We start from the raw sequence: 9,706 nt of genomic DNA, 5'->3' as shown, positions 1-9,706 counted from the left end.
TCCCCCGTAATTGCCTGTTTGGTGACACATACATTTAAAACTGCTTAGCACCACTGACTGGGCTCTGAGCGCATAGTTCATCCAATCATCACATTTACCATTAAAGATACAGACCAAATTAGAACGCTTAATTTGCAAAGATTATGGTTAACATTTGTGGTTCATTTATGTCCACAATATGAAAAAAAAACAGCTTTAGAAGAACTTTTGACATAGAAATAAAATACAGAATTAAACTAAATGAATTTCAATTTTAATGCAAAAACAAAGTTGACGAGACAACAAAAATGTTCTTGACATCTGTCAGTGTTCCAAATAATACTTGAACATTTTCGCCATTTACAAATGACCCAGATTATGAGAACACAAGCAGGCTCTGTGTTGTTATTGCCTTAATTATATGTTGAATTTATAATGATTATAAAATCTGCAAAAATGTTGACTTCAGGCTGAAATGACAAAAAAACGCCCCCTGCTGTCAAAAAAAACTGCATTGCTGCAGCTGCGAATTTCACCACAGCTTCATATTTATTATCTAGATTTCAGTCCTCAAAAAAAACAAAAAACACAAGAAATATTCAAACTTCAGTTCATTCACTTAATTTAAAATTCTGCCAAAAAAATAATAAAAATGTAAAAAATAATTATGATGCAGGGAAAACAGATGCCGCTGATGAAGGTCACGCCGCAGTAGATGCTCACCAAGACGCCTGGGGGTTGAGTTTGTAGCGCTGGTAGTCGGTCATCTTGAAAAAAGCGAGCTCCGTTTCATTCTCTACAAATATTAAAAACAGTTTAATAAAAAAAAAAAAAAAAAGGATGGGTACATTTAGTTACCAGAAACACTGTGTGCTTTTAATAAAACTGAAGACCTTCATGTGAGTTTATGAAATGATGCCAGCTGAATGTGGGTGATGTTTGGTGGAATGGAAAATTATAATCTACAGACAACAAAGATGCACTTAATCGAGCTGAGTGCCAAGTAAGCCCACAATTCCAGGTTAATTACACACACACAAACAGTCTGAGGTTGAACTCACGGACACCCGCTGCCCTCAAACTGCAGTCGCTGCGTAAAATGAGCTTCTCGTCTTCATCCAAACTCATCACCAGCTCACTGGTCTGGGATAAAAGGACAGCACGGTTCTTCATGCACATTGTTTAATTCAAGGAGCATCCTACTCTCTAGTAACTACAGATCCACGTCAGCTCGTTCATTTGTCATTACATGTGGCAGTAACCCAGACCACAAAGTCACAGGTTCAAATCCCACTTACTCCACACTGTGTCCCTGAGAAAGACCAGAGTTGGTCCAGTATGACTGTCCCTGCTACTGAACCAGAAGACCCGGTTTCAAATCCCACTTACTACCATTGTGTCCCTGAGCAAGACACTTAACCCTAAGTTGCTCCAGGGAGACTGATTGTAAGTCGCTCTGGATAAGGGCGTTGACTCAAATACCATAAAAGTAAATGCACATGTGCAGACTGATCAGGCCCTATAAACCATAAAATCTAGTTTTTTTTTTCTTTTCCTGACACAACCTCATATGTTGTTTTAATTCTATGTTAATTAACTGGGCTGATTTGGAATGAATTACTTTTGTCAGGTGGCCATTAAAACAATAGTTTAATTGGGAAGAGTAAATGCAGGTGTGTGTCTGAACGTCAGTAAAAGTTAGCAGGGAGTTCTGTATACGAAATTCAGAAAATCACTTTTGACGGTATGCAATGTTTAAATAAATAAATAATTTTAAAAACCAAACGCAAACCTAACCCTATTGTCTACAGCTTTCACAAGTGTACATGGATTTACGCATGTTGTTTGATCCGCAGCATAACTTTTATTTGTGGGACTTTTATTTTGAAACGTCCTGAATTATTTCGCATTTTCACAATTAATCGGCCCCGGCAGTTGAAAGGCAAACTGCCAGATATACGCGACCTGGTGTAAGTGGACGTTTCTGGGTTTTCGATTAGCGAGTGAGCGAGAGAGAGAGAGAGAGAGAATGCAGCGACGGGCTGCGGATAAGTCACGTGGCGCTTTGTTTCCGGAAGTGTCACTTTTCTCCGAAGGCGAAAATTCTCAGACCGGCAGCAACGAGAAGAGAGTGAGACTCACCAGCCCGCGAAAAAAACACGTACCTTCGCCCCGTGGGCCTGGTGGACGATCTTCATCGAGTCTGTCGAAACACGGGGTTTCACGTCAGCGGCGTTTTTTGGGGTTGGGGGGGGGCAGTCGTGCACACGTGTCGCTCGAGTCGCGGCGCTACACCTACCGTAGTCGTGCCGTCTGAAGGGCGGAGGAACGCCGCTCCTGCAGGACACGTCTGGGGACGAACAACGGGTCGCGGGTTCAGTCCGAATCGCGCATGCGCCGCGCCGCGCCGCGGGACTCACCGTTCTTCACGTGGGCGACGAACTCCGCCACGCTCTGCTCCAGGCTGACGTCCCGGTACACCAGCGGCTTGAAATTCCGGTGTTCGAACGACCGGACGAGGCGGACGGTGACCACCGCGCCGCCCGACATTTGCTCAGATCTTCAGCTTGAACTATGGCGTGCGCGGCTCGAATTCGCCCACGGGGCCCGTTAGCATGGCGCTAAGTGCTTTATACAAAGAGAAAGAACCCTTTTTTTTATAAACAAACGTACCTGTTTTCGTGAACGCGGCCCGTGAATAGACGTAACCGATCGACGCTAGCGACGAACGCTTAGTTCAAAAGAATCAATCCTTTAAGAGAACGTTATGTACCGATTCACTTCCTCAAGTGATTCGTTCGTTCCTCGGTTCAGTTGAGCTATCGGGCGCGAGGCAGAGACCGAGTCGCCGACACCTGAACGAACGAATCACTCTGACAACTACACTCTCCTGACTCGTCCTCCTCCGAGGGCGACCTTGACTCTCAGGCTGGCAGTGATGAGGAGAGAGTGACACTCACCAGCTGCAGCAGGAGCGACGGAGGGAGACGGGGGTTCAAGATTGTGCAGTTATAGCAGTGAAATACATCCTGAACCACTCTGTTTTAACTGTGCATAGTTAAAGTATTGTGTATAAAAAAATAAATAAAATAGAATAAGGCTAATAAAAAGTAGTATAAAAGTAAGTAAGATATAATGCAAGCAAATATTTATGTTCAAGGAGAATATAAGACAGACACCACTGGGATTCTGCAAAGTGCATTGTACATAGATTGTGCAACGACCAGTGCAGCAGTAACCGGTTGCAGGGAAGAGAGTAAAAGAGAGCATGCAGGTGGTCGGGCCGTGAGGTCTGGTGACTTGTCCTGGTGTCGTGTTCAAGTGAACGTCGGAGAAAACGAACTAAAGAAGAAAAAGCTCACGTACAGCATGTAACATGGAGTGTATAAAACACGCAGACTCTCACTGCGACGATTTGCGAGGGACTGAACGGCGCAAGTTCAGCGTGAATCATTCACTGAGCCCAATTTGCCCAGTACACCAGATAAAGAGCAAACCATAGTACAGGACACTTCAAACATTATGATTTATGAACTAGTTTATTTTTACAAATGTGTTTGTTAAAGGAACACAGTCACAACACTCGGTTCAGGGAGTCGGAGTCGCCAAGCACTGAATGATTCGGTGAACATATTTTTTTTTTTAGCGAATAGACTCTTTAAGATTCAGTACATCTTAAAAATACTGCCGTGTTCATCACAACTGGTCGATCCGAAGTCACGGATCGGACAGGCAGCAACGCGAATCAGACTCTTTGATTCTTTCTGTGTCGCATACACATCTATACAATTAATATAAAATAAACGTCTATTTCTTAAATATATATTTAACATTCGCCAGATGAAAATATTTGTACATGTGCAAACCTGTATTATTGTGACATCATCATTAATAAATCATTAATAAAATGCATGTAACACAAATATGTATGTACTATGTTACATGGTCACTACATGGTCGGAAACATGCAGAGCAATCGTCCATTTATTTTGCAGGCCTGCTGCTTTAGAGCAGCTGATAATTAATAAGCAACTATTCTGCCAGGTTGGTAGCAGATGGGCTTCTGTGGGAATAGAGCTTGCCGGGACAATAAAAGGTCATGCAGCAGATGCCTTAGGTCAGCGGATCTAACCACACAAATATAAACTTTATTGAGGCGGTACACGTTTGCATACCATTCATGCTCCTGAAAATGGATGCTCATTTACAATTGTAATAAAATATCAAGTGTTGCTTTGGATCATTTAATTAAGCAGAACTGTGACCAAAGACATTCAACGTTTTTAACACACTCACCAGGGAGACATTCCACACTTACGTTCAATACAGCTACGATTTTCTTTACAAAATCTATTTAATTTAAACAAAAAAAAAAAAAAAACTTCTATTTATAGCTCATATCATTTTGACTTGTTCGTCAAATAGCTTCCAATACATAGCAAGCTATGTAATTTAGTGATGGTAAAAGGTGGAAATTTGGTTTTTGTTCCATGTTCAGCATTTTTATTCTTCCCGTCAGCAATGGCATGTTAATTCTGTGTGTGGACACCGAAGTCCGCATTTGAAATGTGTGGCATGCTTTACTCTCGCCACATGTTGTTTAGCCCAGAATTTTTACTTCTAGCTCAATTCATTGCGTTGGGGTCAGCCTTTGTGCTGAATTCCAATCACGGGTGACCTCAGATAAGAGTTTGGGTTAGAAAAACGTGTCGACTGTCTGACCAGCGCACGGCTACATGGGGGTGTTACAGCCTCCCCATCATCACTACAATCATCTTTGACGTCTCGCACAGGAAATGCACGCATCCTCCAATCATCTCTTGGCCGAACGCCGGGTCTCCTTCCCATTGGTTACCGAATTTCCAACGGAACTGGACACCCGGTTGCCACTTGCTGTGCTGTTCCGCCCACCCTGTTGGGAGCTGCTGGGGGCTTGGCAGTTTATTCCATTTCCATTGGTTGCTTCGTTGCCTAGAACAGCAATCTTACTATTACGCATCTTCTAAACAGGCTCAAAAAAATGTATATACACACACACACACACACATACACTCACCACTTGAGGAACTACTGTTGTTAAAACTACTTCCCTGGTCATTTAAGTTCTAGAAAGAAAGAAATATTATTTAATCAAATAAAACAATCTAAAGTGCATTTAAAATACAACCCCAAATCAGAAAATGTTGGGACAGGGTGGAAAATGTGAATAAAAAAAAATTAAGCAGTAATTGACAAATTTCCCTTAACTTTTATTTCATTGCAGACAGTATGAACATAAGATAATTCAGGGTTTTTTTTGGTCAACATCATTCTTGCCATTCAAGCTTGCAACACATTCCAAAAAGGTTGGGATGGGTGCAATTCAGGGGTAGTAATGAGGTATAATAACTGAATAATGATGTGATTTGAAACTGGTGATGTAGCATCGAGGAATGGCCTACACCTTTAGGAGCAAAGATGGGCAGAGGATCGCCAGTTTGCCACCGAGTGCAGGTGAAAATCTTTGAAATGATGAAAAAATAAAATGTTTCTGAAAGAACAATAGGAAGAGATTTTGGCATTCCTCCCTCTACAGCGGAGAAATTACCGTGCGCAAAGGCCAAGGGCCCAAACTGAATGGGCGTGATCTCTGAGCCCTCGGATGGCACTGCAATATAAACCATTGTGATATAACTGCGTGGGCTCAGGAACTTGCACTTCTACGATGGCACCATCAATGCTGAGGAGTATATCTCAGTTTTGGAGGAACAAATGCTGCCTTCAAGACGACTTATTTTCCAGGGACGCCCATGCTTATTTCAGCAAGACAATGTCAAACCACATACAAAAGCCTGGCTGCGTAAGAAGAGGGTGCGGCCCTGCCTGCAGCCCTGATTTGTCTCCTATAGAGAACGTTTGCCGCATTTTGAAGCGAAAAATGAGTCAACGAAGACCCTGTACTGTTGCGCACCTGTTTGCAGGAAGAACGGGGACAAACTAACACCTGCATCACTTAGTCACTGGATTTCTTCAATGTCTTAACGTCTTTTAAGTGTTGTTAAAAGACAGGGGAACTGTACAAAGCGGTAGGTGCTGTACTGTCCCAATGTTTTTTTGGAATGTCTTGCAAGCCTGAATGGCAAGAATGGATATTCATTTACAAATCAAATGATGTTGACAAGAATTTTGTGTTCGAACTGTCGGCAATTTATTACTTGCTTTTTTTTTTTTTTTTTTTTTTAATTCACATTTTCCACCCTGTCCCAACATTTTCTCATTTTGGGTTGTACGAGCAGAAGATTATTGCAAACAGCATTGTGAAAGGTGGATTCTGTTACCGCCTTGTTTGTCTGGGTCACGTATTCAGGGTTGGGCTCACTAAAGTTGGGCACCTCGGAATAAACCATGCAGAACCTGCAACACAATGTAACAAATTCATATTTGCAGAACGATCAGCGACTCCTGAAAAGTCTCGGAAATGCAGTGGGTCTGACGTACTCTCCAATCTTTTGCAGGTCTCCTCCTCTTCCAGTGTACAGGGTGAGGCAGCCCTTGAAAACAGAGGCGTACCTAAAGGCCCCCCCCCCCCACAAAAAAAAAAAAAAAAAAAAAAAAAAAAAAGAAGTTCACCAAGACGATCTGAGACAATGTCGTGCCTGGAGACATGTTCTCGTCTCACCCTTTGGTCAGCCTGATGATGTCTCCAGCTTGGATAAGCCCCCCCACCTCGTCCCAAACCGATATGCTGATGCTGCCTGTCTTATCTGCTACTTTGCAGGTCCGCACTTCGTGGCCATCTTTCGTCTTGGTCACTCGCCCTGTTTCGAAAAGGCAAGGAAACTGGTCACGGCGCACCACACTGGCTCTCTCTTTGCAAGCTAAACACGGCACCTGTTTCTAACACGATGAAGATGACGTTGAGGTTCTTCAGCCCGGGTTTGATGTCTTTGACGTGGGTCTCTGTCATGGTCAGAGCCTCATCTACAGACCTCCAGATCTCCCTGCAGCTCCACGTCCACACAAACCCTGCAAAAGTTCAATACGAACACTGAATGTTGTATCAATGTGACATTACACACAGCACTGACAAAAACATTCATATTCCATAACGACGTAACGCAGGCGGCGCAGCGTCGATGTTAACGTAGTAACAGTGCATAACTAACACTGCATGGTCAGTACAAGAAACTTGCATCGGAGACGTTTTGACGGTGCGCGTCAATGCTGCAACGTTGCATTGCAAAAATTGCGAAGATGCATACATAACGTAAAACGTGCGCCGCGTTGTAACGCGTCGGTGCTTTATCGTTTCTCATGAAACGCTGCAGCTGTCGAAGGCAAACAAGTTTCTACGCTACGTCGCTAGCAGCAGCTAACCTGTTAGTGTTATGGTGGCTGCTGTTGATTTCTGCACCACCAAGTTCACGGCCGCAGAACGGCACACCGGAGGTCGGGCATCGAAAGGACCGCGATTCCGTTTGGCAAAAAGCAGAAAAAAATTAATCGAGCTGAGGGGGGGGGGGGGAATAAAAATAAACAAACAAGGGAACCCCGAGTTTAGAACGGTTGATGAGGCGTCTTCTTTTTTGTGGCGTTCTGAGCCCGGTCTCAAATGAAGACACGCTATTGGCTAAAGGACACGCCTGTCAAAATTTTACCCAATCAAATGAGCGCGTCGGCCGCGGCATCTTTGGTAGTAGGCGTGTCTCTGAAGCGCGTCGAAGCAGGAAGTAGGAAGGGGTTCAGCGTGATTTGAGCAATAGGATGACACAAATACCAACAAATAAGCTCTGAATCATATAGAGTTTAACTTACAAACTTATATATGACATATATTACGCAGCTGTTCATTAATAAGGAAAGGTCAGATCAAAATATCAAATATGATGTTTGTTGCACAGCATAAGAGAATCTTTTAAATAAATTTTTTCTATGCACCTCCAGGGTATGCCGTCGTATTTGTGCACATCTGCCATAAGACTTGAGAAAGTGAGGTTGCACATCCATTTCCCTGCAGAGAGGGTTAAAGGGGTTAAAGGAGGTGTGTTAAATGCGCCCTAAACTCCAGGAGCAACACTGGTGACCCCTGCTTTACACACAGTCTGTTAAATCGGTTCAACACTAGAGGTCGCTGTTCGAAGTTTAGGTTGAAGTGTGGCGCCCTATGATGGACAGGGAAGGGACAGGCCTTCTGCATTTATATCCCCGGGATTACGTTTTTCCCAAGGTGGTCCAAGATGGTCTATTCACTTCTCCTCTGAGGCTTTGAACCAGCTCAAACTTTATATTCTTTCTTTATTGATTTGGTAGGTATTCCATATAGCTGTATAGTTGTAAAGCAGACACCTTTGTCCCAGGAACCAGATGAGTTTAAAAAAAAAATCTAATTCAGCATTAGAGTGTAAATTTGAAAGCGTTTGTGTAACCCCTTTTGAGCCGCGTCAAATCATTCCCAAACTTCATGGCGACGGAAGAGATTAACATGCAGAGCATTTATGTGATTAAAATGTATTTCGAGGCGCTGTTTTGTTGGATTGTGCGCCATGCAGCGTGTAATTCATTACGGTGCATGCGTCACCACGTTGCGGTGCAGCCTAAATGACCGGATAATAGGAAGGTCAGCAGACAGGTAGCCCGGTATACCCACATAGATGTCTGTCCTATTAAACCTAAAAGCATTTGTCCCCAAACTATAGCCCACCACCTACTTACACTTGCATCTACGTCCTTTTTAGTGGTACTGTAGGTTAATGGGGCAGAAAAGGGGATGTGCTGGGTTCTGGTGGCTCTCGCCAACACATACCTCCAGCAATAAGACGTGATCATGGTAGACGTGTCCGGTGGTGAGCGAGTGCTGAAATGGCAGCATCGCTCATGGCTTCGTTAGAAGGCAGAGGAGACCTGTGCCCTTCCTCTAGATCCAATGGGACATCACGTCTGATGTAAATCTGCACTCTTTTATTCAGACATGTCACTTCAAATATGTGCACATTTTACAAGGTTCCCATTTTCTCATACTCAGTAACCCTCTCATTTTGATCACGTCAAAATCTGCATTTTTTCCACCTAAAGAACACCTCTGGACCTGGTGTCTGGTCTCCTCAACAATCCTCCTCCTAACAGAGAGAACCCGTCGAACCTACTCCTCTCCCTTCTCGGGTCTCCTCGCCGTCCCCCATACAAGACCAACTCCACGTTCCTGGACACCTTGAAGTCTCATTGATTATTATATATTAATACACCCCCCATACACTTTAAACAAGTCAGTTTTTTAGAACTTCTTCAGTCTGAAATGTACATATCATCATTTATCCATGTTATTTATTGCAAGGGACAATAAACTACAAAGATTGGTATTTGATGATTATTATTGAACACTTCCTACACATAATGGGACCTTTTTTTAGTCAGCAGGAGGAAAGGTCTAATATTTGAGGGTGTTTTGAGGAACTGAGACCACAGTAACGAATTTCCTCGGTGAAATTCAACACAGACAGAACGGTTTGAAGGTAAAACGTGAATGTGTCCGTGAGATGTGTAAAAAGTGCGTGGTGGCTGGGTCAGTAACTGGGTTAATGGCACCGCCGCGGTAATTGTATTGATTATTCCATCTGTTAAGGACCGCCGGGATTATGCGCTCCCAAGGGGGGGCGGGGCTTCGTCGGGAACCGGCCAATCAGAGGCCGGTAATCCGCGGCAGCGGCCTAATCCCGCGCCGCCCCCAGCGCCCCTGCATTCCCGCGGGTGG

The 9,706-nt window shown here is 43.8% G+C and overlaps 2 protein-coding genes across 2 annotated transcripts; both read right to left on the bottom strand.

The window, feature by feature from the left end:
* Positions 1 to 236: 236 nt before the first annotated feature.
* Positions 237 to 2,812, bottom strand: c12h2orf76 (chromosome 12 C2orf76 homolog). Its single transcript, XM_028998611.1, has 5 exons — positions 2,400 to 2,812; positions 2,279 to 2,329; positions 2,145 to 2,182; positions 1,041 to 1,122; positions 237 to 775 (listed from the first exon to the last, which is right to left on the bottom strand). The coding sequence occupies exons 1-5, from the start codon at positions 2,527 to 2,529 to the stop codon at positions 699 to 701; spliced, it is 378 nt and encodes a 125-aa protein (XP_028854444.1). The 5' UTR covers positions 2,530 to 2,812; the 3' UTR covers positions 237 to 698.
* A 1,280-nt stretch (positions 2,813 to 4,092) lies between these two features.
* Positions 4,093 to 7,572, bottom strand: nabp2 (nucleic acid binding protein 2). Its single transcript, XM_028998532.1, has 7 exons — positions 7,336 to 7,572; positions 6,850 to 6,984; positions 6,638 to 6,776; positions 6,457 to 6,528; positions 6,297 to 6,372; positions 5,036 to 5,084; positions 4,093 to 4,950 (listed from the first exon to the last, which is right to left on the bottom strand). The coding sequence occupies exons 2-7, from the start codon at positions 6,923 to 6,925 to the stop codon at positions 4,793 to 4,795; spliced, it is 570 nt and encodes a 189-aa protein (XP_028854365.1). The 5' UTR covers positions 6,926 to 6,984; positions 7,336 to 7,572; the 3' UTR covers positions 4,093 to 4,792.
* Positions 7,573 to 9,706: the final 2,134 nt, after the last annotated feature.

This window comes from Denticeps clupeoides, chromosome 12, assembly GCF_900700375.1.
Source record: "Denticeps clupeoides chromosome 12, fDenClu1.1, whole genome shotgun sequence".
Classification (NCBI taxonomy): domain Eukaryota; kingdom Metazoa; phylum Chordata; class Actinopteri; order Clupeiformes; family Denticipitidae; genus Denticeps; species Denticeps clupeoides.
Note: the sequence above shows the minus strand (reverse complement) of the source record. Positions and strands in the feature narration are given on the sequence as shown.

Excerpts from the sequence above, each read along its gene's own strand:
- c12h2orf76 (XM_028998611.1), bottom strand. The coding sequence starts at position 2,529 with ATGTCGGGCGGCGCGGTGGTCACCGTCCGCCTCGTCCGGTCGTTCGAA. Across the intron at positions 2,330-2,399 it reads CGTCGCCCACGTGAAGAACG|ACGTGTCCTGCAGGAGCGGC; the intron begins GTGAGTCCCGCG and ends GTTCGTCCCCAG. Across the intron at positions 1,123-2,144 it reads ACCAGGCCCACGGGGCGAAG|ACCAGTGAGCTGGTGATGAG; the intron begins GTACGTGTTTTT and ends CTTTTATCCCAG.
- nabp2 (XM_028998532.1), bottom strand. The coding sequence starts at position 6,925 with ATGACAGAGACCCACGTCAAAGACATCAAACCCGGGCTGAAGAACCTC. Across the intron at positions 6,529-6,637 it reads ATCATCAGGCTGACCAAAGG|GTACGCCTCTGTTTTCAAGG; the intron begins GTGAGACGAGAA and ends GGGGGCCTTTAG. Across the intron at positions 5,085-6,296 it reads TGACCCAGACAAACAAGGCG|AACTTAAATGACCAGGGAAG; the intron begins GTAACAGAATCC and ends CTTTCTTTCTAG.